General features: G+C 47.2%; 1 protein-coding gene across 1 annotated transcript in view; it reads left to right on the top strand.

Annotated features, from left to right (window-relative positions):
• Positions 1-21664, top strand: part of LOC127005601 (tetraspanin-7-like) — a 66444-nt gene extending 44780 nt beyond the window's left edge. Inside the window, exons 4-7 of the mRNA XM_050874552.1 lie at positions 7381-7551; positions 12917-13048; positions 16698-16781; positions 20665-21664. Coding sequence (XP_050730509.1) covers positions 7381-7551; positions 12917-13048; positions 16698-16781; positions 20665-20733 — 456 coding nt within the window. The 3' untranslated portion in view covers positions 20734-21664. The remainder of the gene's footprint in view (positions 1-7380; positions 7552-12916; positions 13049-16697; positions 16782-20664) is intronic.
• Positions 21665-23951: the final 2287 nt, after the last annotated feature.

Raw genomic sequence — 23951 nt, 5'->3', positions numbered from 1 at the left:
TTGTGTGTCCGGGTGAATTGGCAACTTTGTGTGTCCGGGTGAATTGGCAACTCTGTGTGTCCGGTTGAATTGGCAACTTTGTGTGTCCGGGTGAATTGGCAACTTTGTGTGTCTGGGTGAATTGGCAACTCTGTGTGTCTGGGTGAATTGGCAACTTTGTGTGTATGGGTGAATGGCAACTGTGTGTGTCTGGGTGAATTGGCAACTTTGTGTGTCTGGGTGAATTGGCAACTTTGTGTGTCTGGGTGAATTGGCAACTTTGTGTGTCTGGGTGAATTGGCAACTTTGTGTGTCTGGGTGAATTGGCAACTTTGTGTGTCTGGGTGAATTGGCAACTTTGTGTGTCTGGGTGAATTGGCAACTTTGTATGTCTGGGTGAATTGGCAACTTTGTGTGTCTGGGTGAATTGGCAACTTTGTGTGTCTGGGTGAATTGGCAACTCTGTGTGTCTGGGTGAAATGGCAACTCTGTGTGTCTGGGTGAATTGGCAACTCTGTGTGTCTGGGTGAATTGGCAACTCTGTGTGTCTGGGTGAATTGGCAACTCTGTGTGTCTGGGTGAATTGGCAACTTTGTGTGTCTGGGTGAATTGGCAACTTTGTGTGTCTGGGTGAATTGGCAACTGTGTGTGTCTGGGTGAATTGGCAACTGTGTGTGTCTGGGTGAATTGACAACTTTGTGTGTCTGGGTGAATTGGCAACTGTGTGTGTCTGGGTGAATTGGCAACTGTGTGTGTCTGGGTGAATTGGCAACTGTGTGTGTCTGGGTGAATTGGCAACTTTGTGTGTCTGGGTGAATTGGCAACTTTGTGTGTCTGGGTGAAATGGCAACTCTGTGTGTCCGGGTGAATTGGCAACTCTGTGTGTTCGGGTGAATTGGCAACTTTGTGTGTCTGGGTGAAATGGCAACTCTGTGTGTCCGGGTGAATTGGCAACTTTGTGTGTCCGGGTGAATTGGCAACTTTGTGTGTCTGGGTGAATTGGCAGCTTTGTGTGTCTGGGTGAATTGGCAACTTTGTGTGTCTGGGTGAATGGCAACTTTGTGTGTCTGGGTGAATTGGCAATTTTGTGTGTCTGGGTGAAATGGCAACTTTGTGTGTCTGGGTGAATTGGCAACTCTGTGTGTCTGGGTGAAATGGCAACTTTGTGTGTCTGGGTGAAATGGCAACTTTGTGTGTCTGGGTGAATTGGCAACTCTGTGTGTCTGGGTGAAATGGCAACTTTGTGTGTCTGGGTGAATTGGCAACTCTGTGTGTCTGGGTGAATTGGCAACTCTGTGTGTCTGGGTGAATTGGTAACTTTGTGTGTCTGTGTGAATTTTCAACTTTGTGGTCTGGGTGAATTTTCAACTTTGTGTGTCTGGGTGAATTTTCAACTTTGTGTGTCTGGGTGATTTTCAACTTTGTGTGTCTGGGTGAATTTTCAACTTTGTGTGTCTGGGTGAATTTTCAACTTTGTGTGTCTGGGTGAATTTTCAACTTTGTGTGTCTGGGTGAATTTTCAACTTTGTGTGTCTGGGTGAATTGGCAACTTTGTGTGTCTGGGTGAATTTTCAACTTTGTGTGTCTGGGTGAATTTTCAACTTTGTGTGTCTGGGTGAATTGGCAACTTTGTGTGTCTGGGTGAATTGGCAACTTTGTGTGTCTGGGTGAATTTTCAACTTTGTGTGTCTGGGTGAATTTTCAACTTTGTGTGTCTGGGTGACTTTTCAACTTTGTGTGTCTGGGTGAATTGCAACTTTGTGTGTCTGGGTGAATTGACAACTTTGTGTGTCTGGGTGAATTGGCAACTTTGTGTGTCTGGGTGAATTGGCAACTTTGTGTGTATGGGTGAATGGCAACTGTGTGTGTCTGGGTGAATTGGCAACTTTGTGTGTCTGGGTGAATTGGCAACTTTGTGTGTCTGGGTGAATTGGCAACTTTGTGTGTCTGGGTGAATGGCAACTTTGTGTGTCTGGGTGAATTGGCAACTTTGTGTGTCTGGGTGAATTTTCAACTTTGTGTGTCTGGGTGAATGGCAACTTTGTGTGTCTGGGTGAATTGGCAACTTTGTGTGTCTGGGTGAATTGGCAACTTTGTGTGTCTGGGTGAATTGGCAACTTTGTGTGTCTGGGTATCAGCGAGGAAGGAAAAACTGGGGAATACCCGGGAGTGACATTTTCCTACATACATCGTGAAATTTCGGCCGTCTGACATTTCGGTGATATTTCGCAAAGCCTCCTGACATTACGTGCAAAGCCTGACGTTCGAACTATACCATGACCGGCGGAGGCTTCTTAAAGTTGATGACGCTGCAGGCTGGGGGGTTAAGAGCCTGAGGAGGAGCAAAGAGTCCACCAAAGGGAGTTACAGTATTCTTAAAGTGTGATGTGATTTGATTAAACTTTCATGCAAAATTTTACGGACTTGCTTCTGTATATTTCTTTTTCTCCTTTCCTTCCTCCTCCCCTCCCTCTTTCGTTTCCTCCTCCTCTTCCTCCCTCTCTAGTTTCCTTTCTCCTTTCCTCCCTCCTCCCCTCCCTCTTCTTCCTCCCTCTCTAGTTTCCTTTCTCCTTTCCTCCCTCCTCCCCTCCCATTCTCCTCCCCTCCCTCTCTAGTTTTCTGTCTCCTTTCCTCCCTCCTCCCCTCCCATTCTCCTACCCTTCCTCTCTCTCTCGTTTCCTTTCTTCTTCCTTCCCTCTTTCGTTTCCCGCCCTCCCTTCCTCCCTCTCGTTTCCTTTCTTCTCATCCTCTCAAGGCTAGACTAAGAGAGGTGAAAAGGGGCTGAAGGAGACCTAAGAGTATGCTAGAGAGCGGTATAGCATGCTGGAAGGGTGCACTATGCTGTTTAATAAGTATACACAATTCTATGGCTAAAATGACAAACTATGCAACTTATCATGTCAAAGTTGGAGACAGGAACGTTGATGAGGAACAGGGAAGGAGGAAGAGTGTTATATAAGGCAGGAAGGACGGCCACGGGGGACAGGGGAGGCTGGGGGAATATTTACACATACTGGAGAGTGCTGGGAGGACGTGAGGTGCTTGGGAGGGCTGTGTGTGAGTCCTGATAGTGAATGAAGGTAGGGAGAGTGATACAGGGTGAAAGAAGAGGCATACAGGGTGAGGAGAGAGTGAAAAAGTAAAGGGAGAGTGGACTAGGGTGAAGGGAGAGCGGAATAGGAAAGAGGGGAAGAAGAATGAGGTGAGGGGAAAGTGAATACAGTGAAGAGAATAAAAAGTGGAAAATAGCAAAGGGGGAGAGGAATAAAGTAAGGAAACAGAGGAATAGAGTGACAGGAAAGTAATATGGCGCGAGGAGAGGAACAGGATGAAGAGAGGAGTGAAAGAGAGCAAAGGGAGAAAGGAATAAAGTAAAGGGAACAATGTAAAGGGAGAGCAGAATGGGGTGAAGGGAGCGTAAATATAGGGCCAAAGGGAGTGTAACAGGGTAAAGGGAATGATGTTAAGGGAGAGTAGAATAGGGTGAGGGGAGAGTATATATAGGGAGAGTATTGCTAAAGGGAGAGGGAGCTGGGGGTCGGGGCGGCGGGGGGCGGGGGGGGGGGGTAATGGCTCTCTCAGGTCATAACAGTTTAAGGTCACCAGCTCTCCCGGGACACCATTGGCGGGATCCCTCTACGAAGCCATTACAGGAAAGCGATTCAACCCCCTGACATATTGCCGGGAAGGTGTGCAGGTAAAGCCCCTCCCCCCCTCTCTCTCTCTCTCTCTCTCTCTCTCTCTCTCTGTCTCTCTCTCTCTCTTTCTCCTTTCTCTCCTCTCTGTTTCTTCCTCTCCTTTCTTCCTCCTCTTCCTCTCTCTCTCCTCTCTCTCTCTCTCTCTCTCTCTCTCTCTCTCTCTCTCTCTCTCTCTCTCTCTCTCTCTCTCTTGCTCCTCTCTCTCTCTCTCTCTCTCTCTCTCTCTCTCTCTCTCTCTCTCTCTCTCTCTCTCTCTCTCTCTCTCTCTCTCTTAAGCCCATCCCACTCCCCTTTCTTCCCAGCACATTTCCACCTAACAGCACACTTGTACCCTCTCATTCCTCCCGTTAACCCCTTTCAACGCCCTCCTGCTCCCTTTTCCCTTCCCCTTTAACCCTTCACCGACCAATCTTTTTATTCTTATCCATCTCCTTTCTCCTCTTCACCGCCCTATCTTTTCTTCTTCTTATCCGTCTTCTGTCTCCTCTTCACCACTATCTTTTATATTCTTATACGGCCCTTTTCTCCTCTTTGCCTTATTTTTCTTCTTCTTTAAGGCCCCTTCAAACACCTATTACCCTCTCATTCTTCCTTAACGTATGCCTGTCCACAGCCTCCTTTACCCTCTTCCTTCTTCTGTAAGTTCGTTCTGACACCATCTCTTCTTTTCTTTATCTTTCTTCAGTTTACTTTTCTTTCTTTCAACATCCCCTTTCTCCCTTTCTTCCCTCTCTCATGATCCATTTTTCTCAAGTTCACATTCTACTTCTCTGCCCTTTCTCAGATTCCCTTTTATCGTTTACTTTCCCTTTCTCAAGTTTCTTTTATTTCCTTTTTCAAGTTCCCTCCAAATGGTCTCCTTCCACTTCTCCTCCCTCTCTCATGTTCCTTTTCTTCTTTTTCCTCATCCACGGTGGGCGGTGACAGGTAACACGTCTCGCCACTCAAGTTGTCGGGGCTTACGTAATCAGCACCTCCAGCGGCTCGCTCATCTATAATTACCATGTTAATATTGGTGTAAATAAACTTGTATATTAATTCCCTTTCATCCCTCTCTCAAGTTTCCTTCTCCCTTTCTTCCCTCTCTCAAGTTTCCTTTCTCCCTTTCATCTCTCTCTCAAGTTTCCTTTCTCCCTTTCATCCCTCTCTCAAGTTCCCTTTTTCCCTTTCATCCCTCTCTCAAGTTCCCTTTCTCCCTTTCATCCCTCTCTCAAGTTCCCTTTCTCCCTTTCATCCCTCTCTCAAGTTCCCTTTCTCCCTTTCATCCCTCTCTCAAGTTCCCTTTCTCCCTTTCATCCCTCTCTCAAGTTCCCTTTCATCCCTCTCTCAAGTTCCCTTTCTCCCTTTCTTCCCTCTCTCAAGTTCCCTTTCTCCCTTTCATCCCTCTCTCAAGTTCCCTTTCTCCCTTTCATCCCTCTCTCAAGTTCCCTTTCTCCCTTTCATCCCTCTCTCAAGTTCCCTTTTTCCCTTTCATCCCTCTCTCAAGTTCCCTTTCTCCCTTTCTTCCCTCTCTCAAATTCCCTTCTTTAGCTCTCTTCCTTTTTCTCTTCTATTTTCTCTTTTATCCCCCAAGTTCCTTTTCTCCCCTTCTTACCCAACTCAAGTCCCCTCCTAACGTTCTCCCCCCTCCTCCCCCTCCTAACGTTCTCCCCCCTTCCTCCCCCTCCTAACGTTCTCCCCCCTTCCTCCCCCTCCTAACGTTCTCCCCCCTTCCTCCCCCTCCTAACGTTCTCCCCCCTTCCTCCCCCTCCCCTAACGTTCTCCCCATTCCTCCCCTCCCAACGTTCTTCCCCTTCCTCCCCCTCCTAACGTTCTCCCCTTCCTCCCCTCCCAACGTCTCCCCCTCCTCCCCTCCTAACGTTCTCCCCTTCCTCCCCTCCTAACGTTCTCCCCCCTCTTCCTCCCCTCCCGTTCTCCCCTTCCTCCCCCTCCTAACGTTCTCCCCCCTTCCTCCCCCTCCTAACGTTCTCCCCCTTCCTCCCCCTCCTAACGTTCTCCCCCCTTCCTCCCCCTCCTAACGTTCTCCCCCCTTCCCCACCCTCCTAACGTTCTCCCCCCTTCCTCCCCTCCTAACGTTCTCCCCCTTCCTCCCCTCCTAACGTTCTCCCCCTTCCTCCCCTCATAACGTTCTCCCCCTTCCTCCCCCTCTAACGTTCTCCCCTTCCTCCCCTCTAACGTTCTCCCCCCTCCTCCTCCCTCCTAACGTTCTCCCCTTCCTCCCTCCTAACGTTCTCCCCTTCCTCTCCCCTCTAACGTTCTCCCTCCCTCCCTCCCTCCAACGTTCTCCCCCTTCCTCCCCCCTAACGTTCTCCCCTTCCTCCCTCCTAACGTTCTCCCCCTTCCTCCCCCTCCTAACGTTCTCCCCTCCTCCCCTCCTAACGTTCTCCCCCTCCTCCTCCCCTCCTAACGTTCTCCCCCTTCCCCCTCCTAACGTTCTCCCCTTCCTCCCCTCCTAACGTTCTCCCCCCTTCCTCCCCTCCTAACGTTCTCCCTTCCTCCCCTCCTAACGTTCTCCCCTTCCTCCCCCTCCTAACGTTCTCCCCTTCCTCCCCTCCTAACGTTCTCCCCTTCCTCCCCCTCCTAACATTCCTCCCCTTCCTCCCCCTCCTAACGTTCTCCCCTTCCTCCCCTCCTAACGTTCTCCCCCTTCCTCCCCTCCTAACGTTCTCCCCTTCCTCCCCCTCCTAACGTTCTCCCCCTTCCTCCCCCCTCTAACGTTCTCCCCTTCCTCCCCTCCTAACGTTCTCCCCCTTCCTCCCCTCCTAACGTTCTCCCCTTCCTCCCCTCCAACGTTCTCCCCCTTCCTCCCTCCTAACGTTCTCTCCCCTTCCTCCCCTCCTAACGTTCTCCCCTTCCTCCCCTCCTAACGTTCTCCCCCTTCTCCCCTCCCCTCTAACGTTCTCTCCCCTTCCTCCCCCTCCTAACGTTCTCCCCCTTCCTCCCTCCTAACGTTCTCCCCCCTTCCTCCCCCTCGTAAAGTTCTCTCCCCTCCTCCCCCTCCTAACGTTCTCCCCCTTCCTCCCCCCCTCCTAACGTTCTCCACTTCCTCCCCCTCCTAACGTTCTCCCCCATTCCACCCCCTCCAAACGTTCTCCCCCTTCCTCCCTCCTAACGTTCTCCCCTTCCTCCCCCTCCTAACGTTCTCCCCCTCCTCCCCCCTCCTAACGTTCTCCCCTTCCTCCCCTCCTAACGTTCTCCCCTTCCTCCCCCCTCTAACGTTCTCCCCCCCTTCCTCCCTCCTAACGTTCTCCCCTTCCTCCCCTCCTAACGTTCTCCCCCTTCCTCCCCCTCCTAACGTTTTCCCCCTTCCTCCCCTCCTAACGTTCTCCCCCCTTCCTCCCCCTCCTAACGTTCTCCCCCTTCCTCCCTCCTAACGTTCTCCCCTTCCTCCCCCTCCTAACGTTCTCCCCTTCCTCCTCCCTCCTCCCCTCCCTAACGTTCTCCCCCATTCCTCCCACTCCTAACGTTCTGCCCCCTTCCTCCCCCTCGTAAAGTTCTCCCCCCTTCTCCCCCTCCTAACGTTCTCCCCCTTCCTCCCCCTCCTAACGTTCTCCCCCCTTCCTCCCCCTCCTAACGTTCTCCCCCCTTCCACCCTCCTAACGTTCTCCCCCCTTCCTCCCCCTCCTAACGTTCTCCCCTTTTCCTCCCCCTCCTAACGTTCTCCTCCCTCCTCCCCCTCGTAACATTCTCCCCCCTTCCCCAGTACGCCGCCTTCCTGCTGGTGATCCTGGTCATCCTGGTGGGCTCGGGGATCAGCACGTGGGCCTTCAGGAAGCACCTCAAGACTGGCTATGAAGACGGCCTAACGCGCGCCCTCACCGACTACGAGAGGAATCCGACCGTGATGAGCGCCGTGAACACCCTGCAGATCATGGTGAGCCGATGATGATGATGATGATGATGATGAGGAGGAGGAGGAGGAGGAGGTTAAGAGTCAATGAGTATGATGAAAGTGAGTCGAAGAAGATAATGAGGACAGAGACGAAAATGAGAATGTGAAGAGAAAATGAGGAGGCAGAGAGATAATGATGAGAATGAGATGGATAAAAAATGAGAATAAGAGAGAAAGACGAGGATAAGAATGAGACAGAAAGACGGAGATGAAAGTGACAAACAAATATGAGGCCGAGACACGAAATGAAAATGAAAGAAAGATGAAAATGAGAGAGATGGAAATGAGAGAGAGAGAGAGAGAGAGAGAGAGATGGAAATGAGAATGAGAGAGGGAGATGGAAATGAGAATGAGAGAGAGATGAAAATGAGAATGAGAGAGAGAGAGATGGAAATGAGAATGAGAGAGAGAGAGAGAGAGAGAGAGAGAGAGAGAGAGAGAGAGAGAGAGAGAGAGAGAGAGAGAGAGAGAGAGAGAGAGAGAGAGAGAGAGAGAGAGATGGAAATGAGAATGCAAATGAGACAGATTGACAAAAATGAGAATGAGACAGAGATAAGAATGAGAATGAGAGACAAGAATGAGAATAAGAGAAAGATAAGAATGAGACAGACAGAAACACGGATAAATACAAGACAGAGATAAGAGAATGAGACACAGAGAAATAAAAAGAACAGAATAAAAACGAAGACAAGGAGAAAGAGAGATGAGAAAGATGGAAAAAAAGACAGACAAGAATGAGATGAAGCAAAAACAAATATGAGAATGAGACAAGAGAAACGAGGATGATATAGAAGATGACGAAAACGGGAGATGAGAAAGAGAATGAAAACGAAACAAACAAGAACTAGAATGAAAGAAAGGAGGAGAAGATAATAAATAAGAATGAAAGAGATGAGGAAGAAAAAAAACGAGACGAAGACGAAGACAGATAGAAGACAGAGATATGAATGAAAACAAAAAAAAGAGAAAGAAAGAGAGGGAGAATAACGTGAACTAGAGAAGAGGACAAAAACAAACAAACAAACAAACACACACACATATAAAACTAAACTATATAAGACTTACACTAGAACCAGAATGAGAGACACAGAGACAAAAAGACAGATAGAGAGAAGGAGAGGGTTTAGGAAAGCAGAACACAATAAAAATCATCCCCGCCAAAAAAAAAAAAAAAAAAAAAATATTATTAAAAAACAGTGTCATAAACACTCTCTCTCTCTCTCTCTCTCTCTCTCTCTCTCTCTCTCTCTCTCTCTCTCTCTCTCTCTCTCTCTCTCTCTCTCTCTCTCTCTCTCTCTCTCTCTCTCTCTCTCTCTCTCTCTCTCTCTCTCTCTCTCTCTCTCTCTCTCATATCTCAACCATAAATAATGATAATGATAATGAAAACAGTATTTTTTTCACTATTTCATCGCGGGCACAATCATGGTTCATCGGACGGCCATATTAGACACACAAAAAACAAGCCTCATCGGGTAATGGCCGGGAAAACACGCCTCGCTGCCACATAATATTTTGCAAAGCGTTCGTCGTGTGATAATAGGAATTTAAAACACCACACACCTGCTCCTTTATACACCTGGTCTCTCTCATCACACCTGGTCTCCCTCATACCTGCCCCCTCCCCCTTTACCTCTTCACACCGTTGTTTCCAAATATCACACACCTGTTCTTTTTTTTATACACCTGGTCTCTCTCATCACACCTGGTCTCCCTCATACCTGCCCCTCCACCTTTACCTCTTCACACTCTTGTTCTCAAATTTCACACACCTGTTCCTTTTACACCTGGTCTCCCTCACACACCTGCCCCTCCTACCTTAACCCCTTCCCCTTTCACCTGTTCCTTTACACCTGTCCCTTTCCCTTTCACACACCTGCCCTTCCTACCTTAACCCCTTCCCCTTTCACCTGTTCCTTTACACCTGGTCTCCCTCACACACCTGCCCCTCCTATCTTAACCCCTTCCCCCTTTCACCTGTTCCTTTACACCTGGTCCTTTCCCTTTCACACACCTGTCCCTTCTACCTTAACCACTTACCCTTTCACCTGTTCCTTTACACCTGGTCCTTTCCCTTTCACACATCTTCCTTTTCTACCTTAATTAACCCTTTCCCTTTTCACCTGTTCCTTTACACCTGGTCCTCTCTCATCACACTTGCCCTTCTACCTTAACCCCTTCCCCTTTTCACCTGTTCCCTCACACCTGGCTCCCTTTCACACACCTTCCCTTCTTACCTTAATTAACCCTTTCCCTTTTCACCTGTTCCCTCACACCTGGTCTCTCTCATCACACCTGCCCTTCTACCTTAACCACTTCCCCTTTTCACCTGTTCGTTTTACACCTGGTCTCTCTCATCACACCTGCCCCTTCCACCTTAACCACTTCCCCTTTTCACCTGTTCCTTTACACCTGGGCTCTCCCACACACCTGCCCCTCCTACCTTAACCCCTTCCCTTTCACCTATTCCTCTCCCACACACCTGCCCCTCCTACCTTAACCCCTTCCTCTCTCACCTGTTCATTTACACCTGGTCCTTTCCCTCTCACACACCTGTCCCTTCTACCTTAACTCACCTCCCTTCACAGTTTCCAAACCTTACCTGCCCACCCCTCTCTCACACACCTTCCCTTTCTACCTGTTTCCAAATTTCACATACCTCCTTTTACGCCTGTCCCTCCCTCACACCTGCTTCCCTTCACACACACCTTTCTCCCCTTATACCTGTGCTTCCCCTACACTCACATACGTCTCCCCTCATACCTGCCTTTCCCCTATACACCTCTCTCCCCAGTCACTCCCCATCCCCTCACTTGCCCCACACACCTTCCCGCCACAATTACCTGTCTTCCGCCCCTCGGCCTAAATCTGATTAATGTTTTGGCTTTTCCATGTCTTTAGTTTCTATTCTCTTTTTTTTGTTTGTTTGTTTTAGCGGCGTTCGTGGGTGTTTCTTACGTTTGATTCTCTGTTATTTTGTTTTGCCTTTCGTCTGTTTCCTGGGCCATAAAAAAAATATAAAAAAACCAAGAGAAGTCACATCTGGCTCTTCACACTCACCGGTTAATGCAGTCACAGCGCCCCCTTCCCCCGCCCTCCACACCGACCAACCCTTCACTCACATGCCACTTACACACACACACTAACCCTGACACATATCCCACTCATACTCACCCCACTGCCCCCCTCACCCCCAAATAATCATCACATTTATCCGACTCTTACATACCCCACCCATAGCTACCCCCCCACACTGCCCCCCTCACCCCCAAATAATCATCACATTTATCCGACTCTTACATACCCCACCCATAGCTACCCCCCCACACTGCCCCCCTCACCCCCAAATAATCATCACATTTATCCGACTCTTACATACCCCACCCATAGCTACCCCCCCACACTGCCCCCCACCCACACATAATCATCACATTTATCCGACTCTTACATACCCCACCCATAGATACCCCCACACACTGCCCCCCATCCCCACATAATCATCACATTTATCCGACTCTTACATACCCCACCCATAGCTACCCCCACCCACACTGCCCCCCACCCCCACATAATCATCACATTTATCCGACTCTTACATACCCCACACATAGCTACCCCCCTCCACACTGCCTCCCACCCCCACATAATCATCACTTTTATCCGACTCTCACATACCCCACCCATAGCTACCCCCACACACACAGCACACCACCCCCACATAATCATCACATTTATCCGACTCTCACATACCTCACCCATAGCTACCCCACACACACTGCTCCCCACCCCACATAATCATCACATTTATCCGAACTTCACCCCACCACACATACCTCTCCCACCCCCTCACTGCCCCCACCCCACATAATCATCACATTTATCCCCCACTTACACACCCCACCCATAGCTACCCTCCACACACCTCCCACCCACACATAATCATCCCTTTCCACTCTCCCTACCCCACATAGACTAACCCTCCACTCACCTCCCCCCACACATAGACTAACCCTCCCACCACACCTCCCCCACATAGACTAACCTCCCACTCACACCTCCCCCACACACATAGACTAACCTCCCACTCACACCTCCCCACACAGACTAACCTCCCCACACCTCCCCCACACACATAGACTAACCCTCCCACTCACACCTCCCCCACACACATAGACTAACCCTCCCACTCACACCTCCCCCCCACATAGACTAACACTCCCACTCACACCTCCCCCACACACACAGACTAACCCTCCCACACACACCTCCCCCACACACATAGACTAACCCTCCCACACACACCTCCCCCACACACATAGACTAACCCTCCCACTCACACCTCCCCCCCACATAGACTAACCCTCCCACGCACACCTCCCCACACATGACTAACCCTCCCCCTCACACCTCCCACACATAGACTAACCGTCCCACTCACACCTCCCTCACACACATAGACTAACACTCCCACACACACCTCCCCCACACACATAGACTAACCCTCCCACTCACACCTCCCTCACACACATAGACTAACACTCCCACTCACACCTCCCCCACACATAGACTAACTCTCCCACTCTCACCTCCATCACACACATAGACTAACACTCCTACTCACACCTCCCCCACACATAGACTAACACTCCCACACACACCTCCCCCACACATAGACTAACCCTCCCACTCACACCTCCCCACACATAGACTAACACTCCCACTCACACCTCCCCCCCACATAGACTAACCCTCCCACTCACACCTCCCCCACACACATAGACTAACACTCCCACTCACACCTCCCCCACACACATAGACTAACCCTCCCACTCACACCTCCCCCACACACATAGACTAACCCTCCCACTCACACCTCCCCCACACATAGACTAACCCTCCCACTCACACCTCCCCTCCCACATAGACTAACCCTCCCACTCACACCTTCCCCACATAGACTTACACTCCCACTCACACCTGCCCCACACAAATAGACTAACACTCCCACACACACCTCCCCACACATAGACTAACCTCCCCCACTCACACCTCCCCACACACAGACTAACCTCCCACACACACCTCCCCCCACACATAGACTAACCTCCCACTCACACCTCCTCCCACACATAGCCTAACCCTCCCACTCACACCTTCCCCACACATAGACTAACTCTCCCACTCTCACCTCCCCCACACACATAGACTAACACTCCCACACACACCTCCCCCACACAGATAGACTAACCCTCCCACTCACATCACCTTCCCTTTCAGCCCTCTAACAATCACCTCTTTCTCATCCCCCTCATCTACCCCCTCACTCTCTGACATCTACTCCCTCTCCCAGCTGTCGTGTTGCGGGATCCAGAACTCCAGCGATTGGGTGGCGATGCCCTACGGTCAGAGCCACGACCCACCCCAGCCCCCCTCCTGCTGCAGGGAGACCCGGGACTCTGTGTGTGTAGCCCTTCACCCGCAGGTACGGCTGAAGGGGAAGGAGGAAGGGTGCTAGTGACGAAGGTAAGGGAGTGGAGAGGATAGGCAAAGGATGGGGAAGGGAGAAACAGGGCTAACTAGGGAGGAAATGGAAGGGTTAGGGGAGGAATGAAGGGAGAAACAGGGTGAGCTAGGGAGGAAATGGAAGAATTGGGGGAGGAATGAAGGGAATAGAAACGAAGTAGATAAAGGAAGAGAGAAAAGGTACAAGGCGGAATACAGAAGAAGGGAAGGGACGAAGGAATAAATAAAGGAAGGAAGAGAAAAAGGTATTGATAAATGAGATGAAGAAGAGAGAGAGAGAAAGGAATAAAGGAATTAGAACTAAGGAGAAGAAGGAACTGGGGAAGAGGAGGAAGGAAGAAGAGGAAGGAAGGGAGGCAATGAGAGGTCAGGAAGGGGGGGGTGAGAGAGAGAGAAAGCCCTTCGCCCTCGGGTTATGTAGATATCAGGAGAGAGAGAGAGACAGAGAGAAACAAGGAGGGAAGGGAGGGAAGGAAGGAAGGAAGGAAGGAAGGAAGAATAAGTAAGTGAAAGAGAAAGAGATTTAGTTATGAAGAACGAAAAGGAGCAGGGCAAGAAAAAGGAAAAAAAAATATAAGAGAATGAAATAGAAAAAAAGGAAGGAAGGAAGGGAATAAGGAAAGAAAAAGATGAATAAATATAAGAAGAAAGATGAAAGGGAAAGAGAATAAACTATGAAGAACGTAAATAAATATGACAAGAACAAAGAGGAAGAAGAAAAAATATAAAAAGAAATGCGAGGAAAAAGAAGAATGGAAACGAATGAAAGAAGGAAAGAAGGAAGGAGAAGACAGACGAAAGATTAAAGAACGGGGAAAATAGAGAGAAAACAAAAGGAAGAGGAAGAAAAAGGAAATAAAGGAAAATACAAAAAGAAGAAAGGGAAGGAAAGGAAAGAAGGAAAGAAGAAGACAGACGAAAAATTAAAGAACGGGAAAAATAGAGAGAAAACAAAAAGGAAGAGGAAAAAAAGGAAATAGAAAGGAGAAAGAAGAAGAAAGGGAAGAAGGAAGGAAGGAAGGAAGGAGAAAAAGACATGCACTAACGGGAGAGAGGAAAGGTGAATGTCAGAGAGAAGAGAAAAAATGAAGATAAAGAGAGGGAGGAGAAGATTTACATAGAAGGAAGCGAAGGAGGAAGAGAAAACAAGAGAAAGACGAAGGTAGAAGAAAAATAAGGAGGAAGGGATGCAAGAATAAAGGAATTGCAAGAAGATAGACAGATAAAGATAGACAGAAGCTAGAAGATAAAGAAAGGGAACAGACTTGCATAAAAAAAAGGAGAGAAGGAGGAATAGTGATAAAACAAATGAGAAACGGAGACAAGAAGAAAAATGAAGAAAGAGAGACGCAAGAATACAAGAAATAACGAAAATAAGATAATGGTTAAAGAGAGATAAAGGTAGACAAAAGATAGAGATAAGAAGGGAGAGATTGACTAGAAGAAAGGAGAAAGGAGGAGAAGGAAAAAAGAAATGAGAAACGGAGACAAGAAGAAAAAGAAGATGGAAGAGAAGGAAGATACAAGAAAGAGGGAAAAGAAAGAGGAAGAGAAGAAAATGGAACAGGAGAAGAATAAAGGGAGAGATAAGAGATGACTAGAAAGAGGGAAAGGGAAACGAAAGGAGTGAGAAGGGAAGATGAAAAAAAAAGGGGAAAGGAAGGGAAGGAAAAAAAGAAGAAAGGAAATAAAGAAAAAAACAGTAATGAAAAGAAGATACAAATAACGAAAGGAAGATGAAGGTAGAAGAAAGATGAATGATAACAGGAAAAATAAATGATAAATGGGGTAGATACGTGATAAATGGATAGAAAAAAGCAGAAAATTGATAATAGATAAAAGAAATGATTAGTGGAGATAGAAATAATAGATGATAACTGGTGATTGAAGAGAATGGGATGTATAGAAAGGGAGAGGAAAGGTAGTATGATAAATGAAGATGGAAGGAGAATAATGATAATAGGGAGGGAAAGGAAGAGATAGAAAGCAAGAGTAGAGGTGAGGATGAAAGGAGGAGAAGGATGATGAAAGGAAGGGAAAGGGAAAGATACGAAATAACACGAAAGGTGAAGAAAGAAATGATGATGATGATGATGATTAGAAAGGAAAGTTGAAAATACAGAAAAGTAACAGAAAAGTAAGAGAAAAGTAACAGAAAAGTAAGAGAAAAGCAACAGAAAAGTATGAGAAAAGTAACGGAAAATACTAGGAATACAAAAATACAAAAAAATACAACCAAAATACAAATAAAAAAGCAAAATAATTACAAAAAAATACAAAATTAAAACAAAAAAGTAAGTAAAATACAAAAAAAAAAATAGAAAGAAAAAATACGATAAAAAATCTAATACAAAAAAATATAAATACAAAGATAAAAAAATACAACAAAAAAACAAAAATACGAAAAAAATACATAATACAAAAATAATAATAAAAAAAAACGAAATAAAAAAACGAAAAAGTAAAAAAAAAGTAACAAAGGAAAAAAAGAATAAAAAAAATGAAGGATCGACTAACACTATTTTTCCCCTCTCCCCTTCTTCCTCTCCTTTTCCCTTCCTCTTCCTCCTTTCCCCTTCTTCTTCCGTTTCCTTTCTTCCTTCTCTCATTCTCTCTCATCCCTTCCCTGTTATCTCTTCCCTCTATCCCTCTCTTCTCTCCTCCGTTTATCTTACCTCCCCTCTCTTCTCCTTTCCCTTCTCTCTTTTCCTTTATCTCCTCTTTTTTTCTCTCCCTTTCTCCTCCATTCGCATACCAATTCCTCTCCATAACTCTCCTCTCTTTCCTTTCTTTTCCTCTCTTCTTCTCTCTCTCTCTCTCTCTCTCTCTCTCTCTCTCTCTCTCTCTCTCTCTCTCTCTCTCTCTCTCTCTCTCTCTCTCTCTCTCTCTCTCTCTCTCTCTCTCTCTCTCTCTCTCTCTCTCTCTCTCTCTCTCTCTCTCTCTCTCTCTATCTCTCTCTTCCTGTTCCCATTCCTCCCTTCTCACTTTCCTTGTTTTCTCCCCATTCCTTCTTGTATTCCCTCTTTTCCTCTCCTTCCATCTACTTTTTTCATCACTATTCTCTCTTTTTATCATTTATCCATCTATTTATCACCTACCTACCCCTTTATCTTCTATTCTTCCTGTTATCATTCATCTTTCTTCTACCATCATCTTCCTTTCCTTATTTCTTTCTCTTCCTTTCTCCTCTCCTTCCACATCCTATCACCTCCCATCTCCTTTATCACCTATCTACCCCTTTATCATCTATTCTTCCTGTTATCATTCATCTTTCTTCTACCATCATCTTCCTTTCGTTATTTTTCTTTTCCCTTCTCCTCTCCTTCCTCCTCCCCCCTTCACCTTTATCTCTCCTTCTTTCTTCCCATCTCTATTCTCCTTTCCTTAATTTATCTATCTATTCATCACCTATCTACCCCTTTATCATCTATTCTTCCTGTCATCATTCATCTTTCTTCTACCATCATCTTCCTTTCGTTATTTCTTTCTTTTCCTTTCTTCTCTCCTTCTTCCCCCTTCACCTTTACCTCTCCTTTCTTCCCATTCTCCTTTCCCCTCTTTCTTCTCCTTCTTCCCATTCTTCCCTCCCCCTCCATTTCCTCCCCCAGGGTTGTTACTCCACCGTGGTTCAGTTCCTCGAGGGCAGCACAAGTATCCTGCTCATCGTCGCCCTCAGCATCGCCGGGTTCCAGGTGGGGACGCACGCACGAACACACACACATTTTCCTCCTTCCCTTTCCCTTCCTCTCTCCTTTCTTTTTCTATTCTCTCCTATTCCCTTCTTCTGTCATCTCTTCCTTTTTTATCTCTCTTCTCTCCTTCCCCATTCTCTTTCTTAAAACACACACACACACACACACACACACACACCAAGACCTACCTCTCTCTCTCTCTCTCTCTCTCTCTCTCTCTCTCTCTCTCTCTCTCTCTCTCTCTCTCTCTCTCTCTCTCTCTCTCTCTCTCTCTCTCTCTCTCTCTCTCTCTCTCTCTCTCTCTCTCTCTCTCTCTCTCTCTCTCTCTCTCTCTCTCTCTCTCTCTCGTCTCTCTCTCTCTCTCTCTCTCTCTCTGTCTCCTCTCTCTCTCTCTCCTCCTCCTCCTCCTCCTCCCTCCTCCTCCTCCTCCTCCTCCTCCTCCTCCTCTTCCTCTTTCTCTTCCTCTTCTTTCCGCCTCCAGACACGACACAAAACTCTTATACCTACTCCTCTTTGTCGAGTGTGTGTATGTGTGTGTGTGTGTGTGTGTGTGTGTGTGTGTGTGTCATCATAACCACCACTACCACCACCACCAGTACTACCAAAACCACCACCACCACAAGTTCTACCACCACCACCACCACCACCACAAGTTCCACCACCACCACCACCACCACTATTAGCACGACCACCATTCCCAACGCAACGACCCCTACCACCACCTGAACCACGACCATCATCACCACCTCCACCACCACCACCACCCATGCCTACCTCCGCCACATATTACCTTTATTACATTCCATTGCGTCATTACACCATATGTCTCACTCTCCTCTTCATCACCATCATCATCACCACTACCACCACATCATTATTTTGTTATCTCATTCTGTTATCATTGTTATCTATCTTACTGTAACCTACTCTATATACTCATCATTATCTTCATCACCACCATCATCACCACTACCACCACCACCACTACTTCAGTATTTTCCTCTCACATTTCATTATTATTGTTATCTATCTTATCATAACTTTCCCTATATACTCATCATTATCTTCACCGTCACCACAACCATCACCACCCACACCTAACCTAACCTACTCTATATACTCATCATTATCTTCACCATCACCACAACCATCACCACCCACACCTAACCTAACCTACTCTATATACTCATCATTATCTTCACCATCACCACAACCATCACCACCCACTAACCTAACCTAACCTAACCTAACCTTACCTAACCTCTCTATATACTCATCATTATCTTCACCATCACCACAACCATCACCACCCACACCTAACCTAACCTAACCTAACCTAACCTACTCTATATACTCATCATTATCTTCACCATCATCACAACCATCACCACCCACACCTAACCTAACCTAACCTACTCTATATACTCATCATTATCTTCACCATCACCACAACCATCACCACCCACTAACCTAACCTAACCTAACCTAACCAAACCTACTCTATATACTCATCATTATCTTCATCATCACCACAACCATCACCACCCACACCTAACCTAACCAAACCTACTCTATATACTCATCATTATCTTCACCATCACCACAACCATCACCACCCACACCTAACCTAACCTACCACCACCACCACCCTATATACTCATCATTTCACCACCACCACAACCATCACCACACCAACCACCACCACCAACCTAACCTAACCACCACTCACCACCACCACCACCACCACACCACCACCACACCCCACCCACACCTAACCTAACCTAACCACCTACCACCATCATCATTATTTTCACCATCACCACAACCATCACCACCCACACCTAACCTAACCTAACCTACTCTATATACTCATCATTATCTTCACCATCACCACAACCATCACCACCCACACCTAACCTAACCTAACCTAACCTAACCTACTCTATATACTCATCATTATCTTCACCATCACCACAACCATCACCACCCACCACCACCTACCACCACCACCACCACCACCACCACCTAACCATCACACCTAACCTACCACCATCATCACAACCATCACCACCCACACCTAACCTAACCAAACCTAACCAAACCTACTCCATATACTCATCATTATCTTCACCATCACCACAACCATCACCACCCACACCTAACCTAACCTAACCTACTCTATATACTCATCATTATCTTCACCATCACCACAACCATCACCACCCACTAACCTAACCTAACCTACTCCATATACTCATCATTATCTTCACCATCACCACAACCATCACCACTACAACCACAATTCTTCCACCACATATTATACCCTCCACCCCTAATGCCTCTTTCTTCCACCTCTCTTTTCTCATCATTCCTAATTCATTTCTTCCACCCATTCACCGCTACCAGACTCACTCACCACACACCCACCTCTCCACCTCCCCTGCTACACCGATATCCTTTTTTTTTTTTTTTAATTATTGTTTCCTTATTTTTACGCCCTTGAACGGTCTCCTCTGCAGTAAAAAAAAAAAATAATAAAAAAAATAAATAAACACTCCACCACCACCATACCCTCACCGATAGTACCATGCCCATTCCCATTTCCTTATCATTAGTCACCATTACCATACTCACACACACTTAGGTTGGTATTATAAGACCATTTCGCTTCTAACATCAACTATTTCTAAAGGTCAAAGAGCGAGGCAATTGAGTTCTAATGCGTGTTTCTTTAGGTTCATGGTACTCAAGAAGGGACAAACTACCATCAGGTCAGAAAAACTACTCCTGGAAATGCCCAATCGTCCTAGGAAAGCCTTGTCAAATAGGTGAACTTAAGCGACAAAATGTTTAGTAATATGGCCCTTAGGTTGGTATTCTTGGACGCTTTTGCTTCTCACATCAACTAATTCTAAGGGTCAAAGAGGCGACCAATCAGGTTCTAATGTGTTCCTTTAGGTTCATTGTACAGAAGAAGGGTCAAACTACCACTGGGGTCATAAAACCACCCCTGTAAATGCGCAGAACTCTTATGAAAGCCTTGTCAAATATGTGAACTTGGGAGGCGAAATGTTTAGAAATACGGCCCTGAAGTCTCCTCAGTAATTAATGCATAACGACCTCATTACTCATTGTCGCGGCAAAAAAAAAAAAATACAAAAAAAAAATACAAAAAAAAAAAAAAAAAAAAATACAAAAAAAAGAAAAAAAAATACAAAATACAAAATCATTACAATCATCCTCACGCCCTCATCAGCACCCTTTCACCATTCTCTCACCCTCACCACACTCTATAACACCACCTTCACATATTCTCTCTCTCTCTCTCTCTCTCTCTCTCTCTCTCTCTCTCTCTCTCTCTCTCTCTCTCTCTCTCTCTCTCTCTCTCTCTCTCTCTCTCTCTCTCTCTCTCTACCACTGCCCACACCACACCATCGCCCCCCTCACACCCTCACACCATCCCCACCCTCTCCACCGCCCATCCCCACCCCTCTCACCTGCCCTCCCGCCCATCTCCACCCCTCTCACCCCACCTCACGCCCATCCCACCCCTCTCACCCGCCCTCCTGCCCATCCCCACCCCTCTCACCCGCCCTCCCGCCCATCCCCACCCCTCTCACCCGCCCTCCCGCCCATCCCCACCCCTCTCACCCGCCCTCCCGCCCATCCCCACCCCTCTCACCCCGCCTCACGCCCATCCCCACCCCTCTCACCCCGCCTCACGCCCATCCCCACCTCTCACCCGCCTCCTGCCCATCACCACCCCTCTCACCCCGCCTCACGCCCATCCCCACCCCCCACACCCCCCCTCACGCCCATCCCCCCCCCTCTCACCCGCCCTCCCGCCCATCCCCACCCCTCTCACCCCGCCTTCCGCCCACAGTTCTTCGGCGTGGTCCTTGCCTGCTGCCTCGCCCGCGGGATCAACAAAGCCAAATACGAGCAAGTCTGAGGACGCGCCCCGCTCCCCCGCCCACTGCCCCCACCCTCGGACGGCCAGTACGCCCACGCCTACACCCACCCCGCGCGCCCGCCCACCCACGCCACCATTGGGAGGAGCCTGTCGGGGGGTGCGCGGTCCCTCCCTCGCCCCGCCGTCCGCCCAACCCCTCCCGAGACCTCCTTTCATGTGTGAGGTTGCGCTACTTCCCCCGAATCCCCCAGACTTGCTCCTAACCACCCCCAGGAGCCTCCAGTGTTCCCCAGGACCCTCCAGCCGCCCCCAGACCTGCTCCCAGTGCCCCGAGTCAAGCCCCAGGGTCCAAATCCATCCCCTGTTCAACCTAGACCGAAGGGGAGGAGACGGCACCACTGAGGCACCCCACCCGAGGCATTATATCGGTGCTGGGGAGGAGCTGGGGAGGAATGGGTACTGGGGAGCGGTGGGAGGGATGGGGTATGCTGGGGAAGGCTGGGGGTTGGGGGAAGGAGACATGGGGTGATGGGTAAGGCTGGGGGGTTGGGGGAAGATGTGAAAATAGGGCGTTTTGGGTGGTGGGGGAAATGTGGAGGGAGTGGGGTAAGAGGGAAGGGGTGGGAGGGAGTGGGATTGAAAGGGTAGAGGGTGATAAGTGATGGGGATGGAATGGGGGAGGTCGTAGATGGGTGATAAATGAGAGATGGAAAATATGGCAATAGGAACGAAGGTAAAAATAAAAAAAAGTTAGAAGTGAATTAGTCAGATTAGGAAGGGAGGGAAAAATGGGAGGAAGGGAGGGGAATGAGAGGGAGGGAGGGAGGGAGGGAGAGGAGGGGAAGGATAAAAGACAATACATAATAAGTCTTGATGCAAAATGACAAATAAACTGTTTTAATGTAAATACTGAAATGCCTGTTAACGTGTGTGTGTGTGTGTGTGTGTGTGTGTGTGTGTGTGTGTGTGTGTGTTTAGACCAAAGAGTATATAACAACAGAAGTCTCCATACAAACTCGAGGCCTGTAAAGTATATTATAAAGAGTTACGTAAATCTAAGTAGACTAGACAAAAAAAGTAAAAAAAAAAAGATATAGGATTATCATGTTATGTAAAAAGATGAATTTATAGCAAACTTGTATAAAAACGAGCGTGAGTTGACGTTGTTCCTGTAATTAACGAGACATAATTACCCGTAGCGAGTGTGACGATACCGTACGTCAAGCTGCCGTCACCCGAGGCCCGTTTTCTGTGACTGAGTATTTTCTTTCCAGTATGAATGTCTTTGGGAATTTGAGGAGTCCAATGCGGGACGGACCCTTTCAAAAATGCCAGAAAACGCAATTAAATTTTGAAATTCTTCACACAACTGTATCTTCAACAGTTTCAAAGGATATTCTGGTGTTTCTGGTGGCATTCTAAAGAGAAATGTGGGTACTTTTTTAGGTATTTTTTCACGAGGTTTAAAAATGTATTTAGAGGTACAGCTAAAGTAAGCGAAAAACATCCGCACTCCGTAATTTCTTTATTCATATCAATTTGAATTATGTGGCATTTTGTGCTTACATGAACATGACGCCACTTTAATGTTTTCAAATACCAAAAGCATCAAAATATCCTTTAAACTGTTGAAGATACAGTTGTTTGAAGATTCACACAATTCAACTTTCAGTCATTTTTTGATAATGGTCTGCTCCGCCCTCTCTGCAGAAAGGCGAAAAATCCATTCATTGACACCAACACCCCGCGCCACCCTTACCCGCCTCACGGGGAGCACATGCCGGCAGGCCGCCAACCACCGAACGCGATATCATTCCCTTCCTGCAAACTCACAGGCCGTAACATTGACTCGGGAAACCTTCACGGTGGGAGGGATGTTGTCAGTCAGTACGACTTTCAACTTTATAAGCGTTGTGGAAGTAGCAGATTATGCAGTTGGACTAAAAACAGAAAACTTGAGGGAAGACTTGTGGGACATGTTCACAAAATTAAAACCATTCTGTGTGGACCTCTCTTTTGGCGACTCTTTACTTTTTATTTTTGTGGGAGCGGCGCGTAGCGGGCTTTTTTTTTGGGTACTCTTTTTGTTGCCCTTGAGCCGTATCCTTTGATGAAAAAAAAAAAAAAAAAGGCGAGGGGGGGGGGGGTGATGAGTGCTTCGCCCTCTCTGCACTGGACTCCTTACACAAGAATCACTCCGCAACTTCCCTTCTCTGACGATAAGACTTGCCATACTTTAGCATATGATATTTCTAAATACAGAAGCTGCAACACACATAAGCAAAACATGTAAGTAATATGAGACACTCTAAAGAACGCAAACATCACCGTGACAATAAGAAAAGAGGCAAGGAGTGGCCACAGGATTCCCCAAAGAGCTTCATACTGGTGGAGCAATACTAAATGACCTCAGAAAGTGTGTGCCAGTGTGACGCCGCTCTGACAACCCAACCCTAGCAAGTGTGAGCGTACTGTACCTAGTCTGTGGATCTTGTGTTTTCCTACGAACTCCCCAGAGCCGTAGAGGAGACTTTGGCCACCATCATAACAGGCGGCATGTTGCTACCGGAAGAGCCCCGCGAAGTTTAAATTGAGGCTGATATCAGTGTTTTTTTGTGCTCTTGGTATCGTTAGGTTTCCGAAGAAGCATTTAGAGAAGAAAAGAAGACAGTTGCATCAGCCTAGATTTGAACTTCACGCGGCTTTCATTCCCCTTTCTTTGCTCTTTACTTAATTTCTTTCTTTCTTTCTTTCTTTCCTCATTTCTTTTCCTTTCCTAGTTTCTTTTCTCTTCTGTTTCATCATTTCTTTTCCCGTCTTTCTTTTTTCTTTCTTCATTTCCCTTCATTCCCCTTCTTTGCTCTTTACTTCTCTTATTTCTTTATTTCTTTCTTTCTTCAGTTCTCTTTTTCTTAATTTATTTTCTCTTCCCTTTCTTCATTTCTTTTCTCTTCTCTCTTACTTTTTTCTTTCTTCATTTCCCTTCATTCCCCTTCTTTGCTCTTTATTTCCTTTCTGTCTTACTTTTTTTCTTCATTTCTCTTTTTCTTGATTTCTTTTCTCTTCCGTTTCTTCTTCTTTTCCCTTCTTTCTTACTTTTTTATTTCTTCATTTCCCTTCATTCCTCTTCTTTGCTCCTCACTTCCCTCCTTTGCCCACCTCACTCACCCTTTTCCTTTTCCTATTCTCCCCATTTATCTTCATTTATGTTCTCTTCCCTTTCATCATTTCTTTTCTCTTCTTTCTTACCTATTCCT

This window comes from Eriocheir sinensis, chromosome 30 (genome assembly GCF_024679095.1).
Source record: "Eriocheir sinensis breed Jianghai 21 chromosome 30, ASM2467909v1, whole genome shotgun sequence".
In the NCBI taxonomy this organism is placed as follows: domain Eukaryota; kingdom Metazoa; phylum Arthropoda; class Malacostraca; order Decapoda; family Varunidae; genus Eriocheir; species Eriocheir sinensis.
The sequence above is the reverse complement of the archived record's forward strand: the minus strand, read 5'-3'. Positions and strand labels throughout refer to the sequence as shown.